The sequence below is a fragment of the Bufo gargarizans genome, chromosome 8, assembly GCF_014858855.1.
Source record: "Bufo gargarizans isolate SCDJY-AF-19 chromosome 8, ASM1485885v1, whole genome shotgun sequence".
Taxonomy (NCBI): Eukaryota; Metazoa; Chordata; class Amphibia; order Anura; family Bufonidae; genus Bufo; species Bufo gargarizans.
In genome coordinates, this window is record NC_058087.1 from 75,088,221 (window position 1) to 75,103,843 (window position 15,623).

At 43.1% G+C, this 15,623-nt stretch overlaps 1 protein-coding gene across 1 annotated transcript in view; it reads right to left on the reverse strand.

The window, feature by feature from the left end:
- Positions 1-380: 380 nt before the first annotated feature.
- The window catches only part of LOC122944468 (caspase-8-like), a 73,763-nt gene continuing 58,520 nt past the window's right edge, over positions 381-15,623 (reverse strand). The window contains exons 9-11 of the mRNA XM_044302776.1: positions 14,582-14,681; positions 9,462-9,948; positions 381-2,510 (exon numbers count right to left, since the gene is read on the reverse strand). Coding sequence (XP_044158711.1) covers positions 2,330-2,510; positions 9,462-9,948; positions 14,582-14,681 — 768 coding nt within the window. The 3' untranslated portion in view covers positions 381-2,329. The remainder of the gene's footprint in view (positions 2,511-9,461; positions 9,949-14,581; positions 14,682-15,623) is intronic.

The following is a 15,623-nucleotide window of genomic DNA, read 5'->3' on the forward strand; positions in this document are numbered from 1 at the left end:
GTTAATGATTCTGTGATTGTGTTGTTTGGAATAGACATTACAAGGTTTTCTATATAAGGCGATTCTATGTAAATATCTGCACAATAAAAAAAATTGATTCTTTCCTGATATGTTTTTAGCAGTTTACCCGCCCATTATTCTACATTTTTCACTGAAGGGGAAATATTCAGCCTTTCACAGCTTACCCCGATCACAACAAATGACTGCCGGGAGTGTCAACTATTAGACCCGGAACAGAGGACAGGCACCAGGCCTGCATTTTTCTTTATGGGGTGACCCAATTAAGAGATTTTGCTAAATATAATCTTTTATGTTTTATGGTTATTATAACAGAGTTTCCAGTACATTGTGCTCTCGTTAGCCCCCTGTTCATTATACAATGAAAAGGCAAAGCTTGGCTATTCCCTATAGTTTAAAATGAATACATCCATTATCCCTCCAACCAATGAGCTGGATAAATAAGAGTTCCAAGAATCCTTCTACTATCCTGATTGGGGGGTGGGGGGGGGATCATTGAGCCCAAACAGTCCCGAGCATCTCCGTTTTTGTTCTAGTCTTTTCTTTATTTGTCTGTGTCGTTCTCTAATTCACTACTACAGGGTACAATAGGAATGAGACAATATCAGGGCATCTACCCCGGGAGCCCACTGGGGATCATATCAGTCTATAATATTAAGGCTCTCTCGGGGATGGCGGCTATTGTATCCCACGGAGGCGGACAGCTAATACTGACAGCTTAGTTGGGTTTTTGTCAGCCTCTGTATGTTCATGGACACTACAACTGGTAAATTACTTTGCACTTGTAAGAATGGATACCAATGGTAGCAGTGCGACACTGCCTTTGTTTGTATGTTTATTCTTTAAATATTTGAAAACTTAATAAAAACAGTTAAAAAAAAAAAAAAAAAAAAGAGTTCCAAGAATCCACAGAACAGTAGTTATCCCCACTAGTAGTAAGTGAAGTCTTCTTCACAGCTCTCACCAGTTTCTTGTTTTTGCACTTTCTTTCTGGTATTCTTTCTTACAGGTTTTTTTTTTTTTTTTTTAATACTTTAAACAGGCATTTTTACTGGCACTTTTCAACTCCTATAGGAAAATGCTAGAAAAAAAACTACATAACTAGAGGCTGATGCATTTTGTCAAATAAAAAAAAATCTTAATAATTCACAAAAGCAACACAAAAATGACTATAAAAACACTTTTTTTTTCTGTAGTATGGTTTATAATATACCATGGGTTTGACACTGTACCGAACCTTACAAACCCAACCTAACAAAGTTTGCATTAATCAATAGCAGAGTGAGTATGTGATGAATAAAACTATTTCTGACCACTATTTCACTTGTATCTGGCACCTTTGTAGCTGTTTTCTCATCAGTATGCTATATCCTAGGCTTGAAGTTGTTTGAGAGCTATTGGCAAAAACTAGCTCCCATCCCCTGCAGACAGAAACAGAGGAAAATCTGCTTCCTAACTTTCTCTTAGGGTACGGCCACACAGAGGACATTGTTTTGAAACAGATCTGCCTGCAGGCCATAGCCAGAAGTGGATGTGAAAGGAATCAGATAAATAAGGGAAGGGCTTATACTTCTCCTTCCTGGTGGGTCCACTTCTGGCTTTGGCTGAAAATCCTGCAGGCAGATCTGCTTCAAAACCTCCTCCAAATATATCTGTGCGGCTGTACCCACACTAGCGCTTAGACTGCAGAAGGCTGTTCCGGATACAGATAACACATGCATTTTAATGGGCACTGTGTAATACTTAATTTCTCCTGTGGTGATAACATAGGAAATTGAACACTTACTGCCCCCCAGAGAGAATAGATGATTGCTGATGGGGCACTTAAGGCACTTTGTGATCAAGTTGTGGTCTGAAGACCTGTCTAACAAGCGGAGAGAGTCCAAAACTGGCAACCCCTTTAAATAATCTAAATGTACTAAGATGCGCAGCACTTACATTCAATACCAAAACTAAAAAGAAAAAAATATTTCAAATGTTTAGGCTAATCTGGGGTGATATAAAATGCTTAACATAGACCTGAGATGAAGCTATAACGAAAGTTGATTGTTATTTCAATACTTGTGTTCAAATGGATCTAACCTAAATGCTAGTTTTATATTGCACATCTGAAATCCCCAGAACGGCTGGAATTCTGGATTACCGGATATTTCAAACCACTGGCTGCCTTCACATACACACGTCTCTGTACGGTTTCATGGAGATCACGGTGACGTGCCTGGCTTACTGTGAAACGTCGACGCTAAAAGGATGTAAGGTCCCTGTTTCCCAGGTTCACAATGACAACAATCAAAAATTTTTGCCCTGAAAATCAGTTTTTTTCCTGAAAAGGCGGTTTAAATGGAGCAAGGGGTTTAGGGAACACAAGCTTTTGTCGTAGAGTATAAGTTGGCTGTGGCATTTGCTTCATATTGGTCCTCCCATCCTTGAAGTACTCCATCTCACTGACATCTTTGTTTACTTTGGTCAGAATGGACAAAATATCTTCTCCTCTGTGAAGAATTAGATCACAAATTATTCACTGGTGACAAAATGATGATGTCTTAACTTTGTTATTTTAGTCATATGAGGAAGGAAGTAGATTTGTAGTAACATTTATTTCTATGGCCAGTTGTTTTTCAGTTTCAGTTCTTTGAATGCAGACACCAGTGTAAGCAACTGATGCTTTCATTCTTTTTCCTAGTATAACACACACATGTATAATTATGGTATTGCTAATGGAGATCAATAACTCAGTAAGCAGCTGTAAAACACTTATCTGTGAAAAGTAAGAGATAGCGTTGGAATACATTATCTTAGGGCTGTATTACACCACCAGATTATACACACCAACTATCGGTCTGATTGGACAGATATTGGTCAGATAATCTGTTGGTGTAATACAGCCCTTACAAATCACAGACTATCTGGACCCAATGGTATCAATTGCAACATACATTGTCTGTGGCTGAGTGAAGCCCCTCTTGATAAGGTTGCCCTTGAGAAGGCCTTCTATTCCCTCCATCTCCTTCTTTCCATCCTTTCATGTACTTTATGCTTCCCCTGACATTTGTATGACCTGTATTTGAAAGGTAACAGCACAAGCATGCAGCTAGTAATATTATTATTATTTATTTTAAAGTGCCTTTAATTCCATGGCGCTGTACATCCAGACCGGGTTTCACAAATATAAAAATACAGGGTAGGCCATTTATATGGATACCCCTTAATAAAATGGGAATGGTTGGTGATATTAACTTCCTGTTTGTGGCACATTAGTATATGTGAGGGGGGGAACTTTTCAAGATGGGTGGTGACCATGGCGGCCATTTTTAAGTCGGCCATTTTGAATCCAACTTTTGTTTTTTCAATAGGAAGAGGGTCATGTGACACATCAATTGGGAATTTCACATCAATTGGGAATTTCACAAGAAAAACAACAGTGTGCTTGGTTTTAACGTAACTTTATTCTTTCATGAGTTATTTACAAGTTTCTGACCACTTATAAAATGTGTTCAATGTGCTGCCCATTGTGTTGGATTGTCAATGCAACCCTCTTCTCCCACTCTTCACACACCGATAGCAACACCGCAGGAGAAATGCTAGCACAGGCTTCCAGTGTCCGTAGTTTCAGGTGCTACACATCTCGTATTTTCACAGCATAGAAAATTGCCTTCAGATGACCCCAAAGATAAAAGTCTAAGGGGGTCAGATCGGGAGACCTTGGGGGCCATTCAACTGGCCCACGATGACCAATCCACTTTCCAGGAAACTGTTCATCTAGGAATGCTCGGACCTGACACCCATAATGTGGTGGTGCACCATCTTACTGGAAAAACTCCGGGAACGTGCCAGCTTCAGTGCATAAAGAGGGAAACACATCATCAGTGTGTGAAGAGTGGGAGAAGAGGGTTGCATTGACAATCCAACACAATGGCCAGCACATTGAACACATTTTATAAGTGGTCAGAAACTTGTAAATAACTCATGAAAGAATAAAGTTAAGTTAAAACCAAGCACACTGTTGTTTTTCTTGTGAAATTCCCAATAAGTTTGATGTGTCACATGACCCTCTTCCTATTGAAAAAACAAAAGTTGGATTCAAAATGGCCAACTTCAAAATGGCCGCCATGGTCACCATCCATCTTGAAAAGTTTCCCCCCCTCACATATACTGATGTGCCACAAACAGGAAGTTAATATCACCAACCATTCCCATTTTATTAAGGTGTATCCATATAAATGGCCCTCCCTGTACAATAAACAAGAACTATTAACAGACTGGCACAGAGGGGTAGAGGACCCTGCCCGCAAGAGCTTACAATCTATAAGGGGAGGGGAGAACACAGTAGGTGAGGGTATAGGCTGCTCGTGTGGTGGCAGCATGCTCATTGCAGGTGGTAGGTTTTCCTGAAGAAGTGGGTTTTCAGGTTGAAAAACAGAGGAGGAGGTTTTGTGAGGATTTGAGATTACGTGTGGGGATGTATCTGGAAAGCAGGTCAGAGATATAAGGAGGGGGCAGGTTGTAGAAGGTCTTATATGAAGTTGTAAGTATTTTAAACTGAATTCACTGGGCAATGGGGAGCCAATGAAGAGACTGGCAGAGGGGGAGGCAGAGGAGAAACAAGGGGAGAGCAGCAGAGTTGAGAATAGATTGGAGGGGAGCGAGAGTGCTGGATGGCCACACAGGAGGATGTTGCAGTAGTCCAGTTGGGAGATGACGAGTGCATGCACTAGTATTTTAGTTGACTTACAGTTGTGTTCAAAATAATAGCAGTCAGAAATCACTAACCTGATCACTGTTTTTGGTAGAAATTATATTTCTACATGGCAAATAATTTACTAGCAGGTGTAGTAGAGTAATAGAAAGCCCAAAAGACCCAACAGTCATGACATGCATGCTGCTGATTCTCTGTAATTCAATCACTTATTGAAAGGGGCATGTTCAAAATGATAGCAGTGTGGTGTTCAATGAGTGAGGTTATTCATTCTTTGAAAAACAGGTGGCAATTATTGCCCTTATTTAAGAAAGGAAGGCAGCAAATGTTGTATATGCTGGTTACAGTGCATTTCTCTCAGAAATTCTGAGGAAACTGGGTTGTTCCAGACATTGTTCAGAAGAACAGTGTACCTTGATTAAAAAGTTGGAGAGGGGAAAACATATAATGAAGTGCAGAAAATGATTGGCTGCTCAGCTAAAATGATCGCAAATGCTTTAAAATGGCAACCAAAACCTGAACTACGTGGAAGAAAGCAGAACAACTACCATTCAAACGGATAGAAGAATAGTCAAAATCTCAAGGACCCGGACAACAATCAGCTCCAGGAAGATCAAAGAAGGTCTAAAGTTACCTGTGAGTACTGTTACAATTAGAAGACACCTATGTGAAGCCAAGCTATCTGCAAGAAGCCCCCGCAAAGTCCCACTGTTGAAAAAAAGACATGTGCTGAAGAGGTTACAATTTGCCAAAGAGCACAGTGACTGGCCTAAAGAGACATTTTGTGGACTGATGAAAGTAAGATTGTTCTTTTTGAGTCTAGTGGCCGGAGAGAGTTTGTCAGACGACCCCCCCAAACACTGAATTCAAGCCACAGTACATTGTGAAGACAGTGAAGCATGGTGGCGCAAGCATCATGATTTGGGGATGTTTCTCATACTACGGTGTTGGGCCTATTTATCGCATAACAGGGATCATGGATCAATTTGAATACATCAGAATAGTTGAAGAGGTCATGCTGCCTTATGCTGAAGAGGAAATGCCCTTGAAATGGGTGTTCCAACAAGACAACGACCCCAAACACACCAGTAAACTTGCAACATCTTGATTCCAGATAAACAAGATTGACGTTATGGAGCGGCCAGCTCAATCCCCGGATCTTAATCCAATAGAAAACTTGTGGGGTGACATAAAAAATGCAGTTTCTGAGGCATAAACAAGAAAAAGAGAAGAACTGTGGAATGTCGTCCAATCATCCTGGGCTGGAATACCTGGTCACAGGGGCCAGAAGTTGGTTGACTCCATGCAACACAGATGTACAGCAGTTCTCAGAAACAGTGGTTATATAACTAAATATTAGTTACGGTAAGTGATTCAAAAGGAAAGCAAAATCTTCAAACATTTTTCAGTTTATATAGTGAATGTTTGAGTTTGTAAAGAAGAATACAAAAACTGCTATTTTTTTGAACAGTCTTATATTCACTCTTCTTCCATTTTTTTTTTTAGAGGAACAACACAAATTTGATATGTTTTTCTTCATGTTTTGATTTGGAATAGAATGTGTAGTGTTCCCAATGCATTTGCGTGTATGGAAATAAAAGCTATTAGAAGGATTTTGAGCTTTATTCACTGCTATTATTTTGAACACAACTGTAGTTGGGTGAGGAAGCCGCGAATCCAAGATATGTTCTTAAGTTGAAAACGGCAGGTGGAGGTGAGGGTTTGGATATGCGACTTAAAGGACAGGGCAGGATCCAATGTTACCCCCAGGCAGCGGGCCTGCGAGACTGGAGAAAGCGTTGTGCTATTAACTGTAATGGATAGGTCAGTTAGGGGGGCTGAGTGACATGGAGGAAAGCTGATGAATTCAGTTTTCTCCATGTTGAGTTTTAGGAAGCAGAAGGAGAAAAATGACGATATAGCTGGCAGACACGCTGGGATTCTGGATAGCAGGGAGGTGCCATTTTGGCCAGAGCGGTAGATTTGCGTGTCAACATTATTCAGGACTGATGTCTGATAGTTTACTATTAATCATTCATGTTTACGCCTGTGCTGTGCTGGGAACTTTGCCGCTGATGGAGGATCCCGTCCATCAGCAGCCTCCATTACTGGAAACAAACTGCATATGCGCTAGTTCCCTTGTCCAGCTCCAGTATAAGTGAATGGAGGCTGCTGATGGACGGGATCCTCAATCAGTCGCCAAGTTCTCAGTGAATTAATTATTTTTGTTACGCTGTAGGACATCAGTGTCGAAAGTGTAATGATGCTTATTACTAGCTGAATGCATGTACTGTTACCAGCACATGAGCAGCTAGTAATATAAGCCCCTGAACAATCATTCAGCCAACAGCTATCTCTCCTGACCCCCTCACAACTCCCCCATACACATTTGGCTTGGGCAGGGTGGAGAAAGCTTCTGCCAAACACCTCTGGTGGCGCCTTATCTCCCAGAAGGACAAAAAGGATCAGATGAAAATATTCACTTTGCTTGATCATTTTCTCCCCCAATTGTTGGGGGAGAGTTGGAAGCTCCTCATACACATCAGACTGTTACTTGAATCTTCTGTTCTCAGTGGGTTCGGCCAACGATACACTAATGTGTATGGGGGTCTTAACCTGTGCCTAGGCCTTTGCTCTGTCGATTGCTAAAAGGGTTATCTGAGACTAACAAATGCCCCCCATACGCTGGGCCCCTCACATTCAATCTACTTATCTGGCTCCCTACTCCCTGTGCCGTTCCTGGTCCCCGCACCACCGCAGCTGCTTCTCCCCATGCGCGGATGAAAACATCTGGTGTTGGGGGGGGAGGGGCAGCCAATGACAGGCGGTGATTGGGACAATCCTCCCTAGCATCACCCGCGATGCTAGGCAGGCTCATCACCATCACCGCCTGCCATTGGCTGCTCACCCCCGACATTGGATGTTTTCATCCGCGCACGGGGAAAAGTAGCTGCAGCGGTGCGGGGACCAGGAGCAGAGCAGGGATCGGGGAGGAAGGCAAGTAAATTCAGTGTGAGGGGCCCGGCATATGGGGGGAAGCATTTGTTAGTCTCAGATAACCCTTTTAAGCCTTTTTTGTTTGGACCTTTTGTTGTTTTACTAAATTATTATGTTGTGATGCCTTGTCATTTTTCTTTTACACTATACCAATTTTTCCTTTTTCTTGCAATATACTATTCATGTGTTTCGTTACTGTACATTTCAGTAATTTTGGATTCTTTATATCTGGCAATTTATAGGAAGAACTCTGGCATCCATCAACAGTTACAGTAAATATCGTCTTTATGTTGTGCAAGACAAATTGTAACTGCTTTATTTCATGAATATGTTTTCGCCTGTTCTAGCATGTATTTTTATTTCTCATGATATAACATGATATGTTGGAACTCCCTTTGTACTTAGCAGGCAGCATGGTATAGTGCATGAGGAGCTGAGCAGACTGATACAAGATTCCGCAAAACTTGAAATTTATACATTTCCATCTCCCTCATAGGAGTCATAGGGTTGGTCCTACTCGATGATTGACATCTGCCTCTGCATGACTTGCCTACAGAGATAGCTGTCAGTCATTGAGTAGGCCTGCCTACATAGGAACAACAGAGACTTAAACAAATAAAGTACAGGTTTAGCAGAGTCATTTCACATAACACTGTATATCAATTTGCTGGTGACAGCTGCTCTTAAAAACATTCCTCTTCTATTCCTTCCGGAAATAAATATATATATATATATATATATATATATATATATATAGAAGGACGTATATATGTGTGTGTGTATGTATGCATGCATGTTCCGCGATCATTCAAAAACACAACCATCGATTTCAACTAAACTTGGGATAAGAAATCTTGTGGGGGTCATACACCCCTACACAGCAGCTGCATGGAGTTTGTATGCTCTAACTGTTTTTGCTACACACATATTACTCTGTAACTCAAAAACTCATTGATCAATTTCTACTAAACTTGGCACACATATCACTTACTATCTGGGAAAGAATACTGTGGAGTTAACACGCCGGTACACAGCATCTCTTTATCTCTTATATATATAAAAATGAGTTGCTGCTCTCTCCCTCCTCCAGACTGAAGGGGAGGGGGGATGCTTTAGCTGCTCATATCTCTGGTTTGGTACCAGCTAGTACCAGTTAAATCTCCTGTTAAGCTTGGGCTAATGCTAATGTCATTTTGGTAGGTCAGCTTTCAAACAAGACCAGTTGCATGCTTCTAGCTGCTGCCATTCAGGAGATATGAGCAGCTAAAGCAGCCGTCCCTCTCCCCCACTTCTGCCCAAGCCCAGCTCAGGCAGAGTAGTTATGTACTTTTCCAACAGCCTGAGCTGAGGTCGGGCAACACAGTTGGGTGGTTAATACAACCCCAGATGGGCAGGCACTAAATGAGCAATGGAGAACACCAACAGTGCCCGAAGGACCTAACTGACTATAATGGGGCCCATAATTTTACTGGATGAAAAAAATGCAGCATGCTTTTAGGCATTTTAGTGGAATCAGTGGCAGGGGCCCCTAACAAAGCCCCCAATGAAGATGTTAAAGTAGCCTAAGTCTGTTAAGCGTTGTGAAACAGATTTTCTGCAGTAGGATAATAGGGGTAATGGGACAGCAACGTGACTAAATACTGTATATGAACGCTACCCACAGAACTATACAGTAAAGTGTGTATGGAATATTATTTCACAAATTATTTGGCATGCACGGATAGATTCTTGTTTTCATGAGTTTACTTACTTTGGGACCATTTTTGTTAAATTTGCACACAGAGCTTGGATGTACCATGTCCCTTTTCGGGGATGACGGAATGAGTAGTAGCCATCCACTGTTGACATTCCAACCAGTAAATCCGCATCAGTAGGTACGGTTATTGTAACTTTCCTCTCTTCGACAGCAGAAACTGCATCTGCTTCAATAGAATGTGAACCCTGAGGACGTTTTCCTTGACATGCCTGTATAAAGAATAGCTTAGGCTTTCCAGCCAATGTTGAGCAATTTCCTATAGAGAAATATGACGTTACTTCGCGTATATATATCATTTCATTGTCAGTTCCGTAGACTGCTTGTGATTCTCCATGAGTCAAAATACAGCAAATAAAGCAGTCTCTCTCCGTATGATCCCTTTTGCTGAACTCTTTCAAGCAGTCATGGATTTCTTGTGTTGACAGCTCACTGCAAATCTCCACATCCAGGCCCAGCCATGTGAACACCGCAGTCAGGTACTCTGTAAGATTGCAAATAGTTATAGAATAAACTGTATGACACAATATATCAAGAAGAAAACCTAAACCATCTCAATCATATCTTTTTATCAATGGTGGTTTTTGCAGTACTACTACCTTATGAGTCCACTGCCAGTGGTCCCATATGCTCAATACCTCAGTCCCACCAACCAGAACCTCTTGAACATAAGTGGTGCAGTGATTATCTACTATTGTGCAGGGCAGCCAATGAGAATCAGCACAATGAAAGTGGCTTCTGACCATCACTGAACATACTGGGGTAGAATTATCAAGACTGGTGTAAAGAAAAACTGGCTTAGTTGCCAATAGATCTTTTTATTTTACAAAGGTGCTCTGAAAAATCAAACATGGAATCTGATTGATTGCTATGGGCAACTAAGCCTGTTTTGCTTTACACCACTTTTTGATAAATTTCCCTAATTGGTGTAAAGGAACACTGGCTTAGTTGTCCATAGCATCTAATCAGATTCCACCTGAAAAAAATAATATATATATATGTATGTATAGCTGAAAAATGAAAGGTGGAATCTGATTGGTTGCTATGGGAAACTACTCCAGTTATACTTTACACCACTTTGATAATTCTCCTCTATTATGTTGATGTTCTGAGGCGGATTTAAAGGGACACCAGAAGACAACATAACAAGTATGCCAAAGCAATGTCTAGACATATGAGCATTATTTTTTTTTATTATCAAAGGAGAAGAGCACTCCAGCAGAACCATTAACAAATCAGGACCAAAGAACCTGGATGTCAGGCATGACCATGGCCCACAAGAAAAGAATATTGAGGAGAATGACAATATGGTAAGCAGAGACATGTAGAGGAGGATACCTATGGAAGGCTGCCTGAACTGGCAGACCTAACCGGAAGCTAAAGAAAAAGTACAGAGGCCAGGGAAACAGGTAGAAGCAACGTACATGTCTGAAAACATAAAAGTTGCGCAAACCCATCAGACACTATCGACCTACACTGCGGACCAACTCCGTCTAAAGAAAAAGGGAAGGAGGCTATGAGAGAAATGTACAAAATGGCCAGATCGGAACCAAATATGGGATAAATACTGCACCAGGGAGTGCGGACGTCGCATGCCACAAAGTCCCAGAAAAAACGGTGACTGAACCATACTACTCGCACAGATACTCCACAGCAGAAAGGGGGCCTACAAGAACCCAACGGCTATGGAAACTGGCCAAGCAAGCAGAAACCGTAGTGCAACTACTCGTCTTGCAGAAGGGGAGAAGTAGAAAAGGCCGACAGGGTTCAGTAGAGAACTAGTGCAAGTGGTGACAACAAGGACAGTACGACCACCGTACCCGGTGGGGGAAGCTATACAGACAACTCACAGAGGCAAATTGGATAAGTGCATACTGCGGGGTTTCGCTCTGGTAGATAGGGTAAACTGGCAAAGTACAGAGGCAAACTTATAACGCAAAACATCAGTGTTTATCCACACTTGAGGCAATTGCACAAAACAGCATGTAAATTTGCAGTCATTGGTGTTAATTCACACACAATGGAAAGTTCCTGTAACACAAGTCACCTTGCTGGCAGTTCTGCCTCCAGTAGTCCACAGCAGGCCTGTTTCCCCCAGCATGTGGCTCTCAGCCCTCCAGCACGGCACAAAGCCTCAGATCCCAAAAACAGAGACATCTCTGCTGAGCCCAGCTGCCTATTTAAAGGACAGCCAGGTGCTGCCAAAACCTGGACCGGCACTTAAACTCCGGTCCGGTATTTGACCTCACCTGGCTGGAAACCAGCCCAGCAGCACATGCTGGGAGGAAAATGCCTTCCTTGCCAGACACAACCCCTCACTGTGTCACAATACCCAAACTTCCACAAGGAGGGAACGCTGCTGCTGTCACCGTAGCAGATGGTAGAGGCAATGCCTGATATGAGAAGGGAACAAGGCGCTCAACCAGTGCCACAGACATTGGTAGGTTATACCAGGTACAAAAAAAACGCACTAGTGCCCACCAGAAGTGAACAAACACATCACCCGTAGCATGGCTTGGTATAGGCATTTGACCAGCGGCATAAGGAACAAGTGAACCTATCAGCCATGCCTCAGGAACACCATGCATAGCATGCCTAGTAAATGTGTTGCAGAAAACTGCACAAAAAGCCAGGGTCGATACCCCAAATGGAGGAAGGGGATGCGGCAAGAACCTCTGGTGCAGCGCCCACTGAAAACGTGCCCTGTAAGCCAGAACCAGTGACTGTCGGCACTTGAAGGAAGAACGCAAAAACTCCCACTGGGAAGGGGTTACACAGTACAGGTAGTAGCAACAGAACAGGAGTAACCGAAAAATCTACAGCCAGCGCAAACTCTGCCTCATAGGAGGAGGCCAAACCAGCACCCATGGCCTCTCCCGAGGGGAGAACCTACTTGAAAATGAGGTCAAACAGCAATAGCCAACATGAACTGTTGGTAGCGCAATACTCCATAGGGCATAGAAGAAAACTGGCAACCCGTGCATACGTCCCACCTCCTGAAGGTGTGGGGACGCCGAGCATGCCAAGTAAAAGCAACAAAATTAGAATGCTCAGCATGGGGACTCGAGGCACGAGGAAAGGCATGTTGTGGGTAAACCCCCTGGAAAGACAGAGGCTGCCACGTAGGCGCCTGATCCCCAATCCGAGGAGGAAAAGGATAGCGTGAAGTAGTCACAGTATCCCGTGGTAGTGCCAAAATACTGCTAATGACGGGGGGGGGGGGGGTAAAGCGATTGTCTGAGTCTAGCAAGGAGACCACCCTTGGAACGGGATGGAATGCAGCACGGTGACTCAGTGGTTAACTGGTGTCTTGCAGCGCTGGGGTCCTAGGTTCAAATCCGACCAAGGGCAACATCTGCATGGAGTTTGTATGTTCTCCCCGTGTTTGCGTGGGTTTCCTCCCACACTCCAAAGACATACTGATAGGGATCTTAGATTGTGAGCCCCATTGGGGACAGTTGGATGCTAACATCTGTAAAGCACTGCAGAATATAGCATTATATAAGTGCATAAAATAAATAAATGCGACAAGAGGATAATGCGATAGGTCGGAAGACTCCAGAGGTAGTGGGAATACTCTGCCTATGGAAAGAGGGGAGCCCGACAAGATGTATAGTATCCACTGGTAGAACAAGTTCCCCTGGTTGTGGAACTACCCCTGCGAACTACTCTGGAACTGCACCACTAGCTCCCCTGTAGATGTAGAGAGGACACAGTGTAAGCTTGAACGTGGGGCACTAAGATAACAAGCTAAACACACACTGCTATAGGGAACTAAGCCCAAAATTGGAGCAGATAATAATAAAAATAGCTGTGGGAATTACACACAGTCCCAACCCCGGCCTACTCTGGGAGAACAGAGTAGGCCGGAGAGCCGGAGCCTCGCGTACATGTGGGGCCGACCAGAAGAACTTTCAGCTGGGAGCGCAGCGCCTGGAGGGAGCGGGATCTTGCACCCCGAACAGAGGAGGCCGGGAACAGGCATACCAACGCCCAGTAGCGGCTGCCCCAGGATATTGTTTATTAAAAACAAAAATAGACATACAAATGTAAATGATATATTTGCATTACAAGACTTCAATTTTCAAATACCAATGCATTATACAAATTATTCCCATAATTTTAAATGACCAAAATGATTATTACAAGAACAGTATATGTTACAGTTTATTTACTGTAACTAAGTCTAAGTATCGTAACTATGTGCAGATTTCATACAAGTAACCAGCGCATGCGCACTGCATATCTTTGTGCCTCTGCCCACGGTGGGTAGAACACAGGGCATGCCTAGGCTTGGCAGTGATGCGCGAAGGGCTACAGGGAAATATGATGTCATAGAGACACAGGGCTGGCCAGCGCTTAATGAGAGGGGGGAGGGGAGTTGGGCGCAAGTAAGGCAGGGGAACCTGGGCACTTTCAGCAAATTGTCCACCCCTGGGCACTTGCGATGACTAATTAGCATATCATTTTTGGGCAATCTGAAGGATCTAAAAACTAAACGTGCCCTGTTGAATCAGTTTAAAATTGGTCAGGTTGGTGACAGACTCCCTTTAAAGAGAAGGCGGCATAAGGTGGTAACAGACTTTGATTCCAGCTCTGTCACTTACTCGTTTTCTTGGAGTAGTTCTAATAAAATCAGTCTCCATTAGGTACAGCCCAAGTTCTCATATTCATAAGTGGTGAGCTGCCTCCACCATCCTGAGCTAGTTGAGAGCATTCTCCCAATACTGTACATGGAGAGAAAGCTGTCCATCATCAGCAGAGGTGTGGGGGAGTCAACGGGCCATGAACATCCAGGACTCCAGAGTAAATGCAGATCACAGAAAGGACTTGGCGCTCATGCTGCACCTGAAACAGTGATTTTAGGAAAACTTCCCCAAGAACTACTCTAAGATGGCATATAATAAATGTTAAATTAGTAATAAAAAGCCTGTCTGAGTGTCAGTGCACGTGTTTCACGTTAGGGCACATAGCTTTAGAGTTCCAGTACAGAATCAGAATAATGTGTGAATGCATTCTTTGTGTAACATTTGTTGCATTTACAAACCAAACATTTTAATTTATCTGAATTCTAAGGTGTGGATTTTCTATTAAAATTCAGTTAACATGCCCCTTACCTGCATCTTTTTCAGTACCAGGTCTCCCAGGACTCTTCATAAATTCTGAATTATTTATAATCAAGCAGTAGCCTCTGTGTTTTCGATTCATTGGATACGTCTGTAAGATACAAAGAATAAAAAAAACACTTTGCATACATAGTTTTATAATTTTTCATAAACTCTGCACTAAGGCCTTATGCACACGACCGTAGTTTCGGTTCGCATCAATTCAGTGGGGCAGCAAAAGATGCAGACAGCACAGTTCTGTGGCCCCGCAAAGGACATGCAGAAGGGAAAATGCGGGATGCACAGGAGAACAGAGAATCTACAAGAAATAAATGAATCAGTGAAAACTGGAGGATTCCTTTTTTTTTTTTTATTAAAGGGGTTGGCCACCCTAAGTATCAAAAATGTTCACCATAACATGTTTCCCTGGAGGAGCTCCTCAGACCGGCTGTGTGGGAGGAGCAGCTGTAAAGTGAAAGTAAAAATCCCAGCATGCATTGCAGCAAGCATGTTCAGAGGAGCAGTCACATGACATCCACACCCACCTGTGTTCCCATAGAGACAAGAGCCCCTCAGAGAACATCAAAAACAACTGCTGTACAGACATAGCAATAGAAGGAGTGCCCCAGTCCCAGCAGTAAGTTGTACAGACATAGCAATAGAAGGAGCGCCCCAGTCCCAGCAGTAAGCTGTACAGACATAGCAATAGAAGGAACGCCCCAGTCCCAGCAGTAAGTTGTACAGACATAGCAATAGAAGGAGCGCCCCAGTCCCAGCAGTAAGCTGTACAGACATAGCAATAGAAGGAACGCCCCAGTCCCAGCAGTAAGCTGTACAGACATAGCAATAGAAGGAGCGCCCCAGTCCCAGCAGTAAGCTGTACAGACATAGCAATAGAAGGAACGCCCCAGTCCCAGCAGTAAGCTGTACAGACATAGCAATAGAAGGAACGTCCCAGTCCCAGTAGCAAGCTGTACAGACATAGCAATAGAAGGAACGCCTCAGTCCCAGCAGTAAGCTGTACAGACATAGCGATAGAAGGAACACCCCAGTC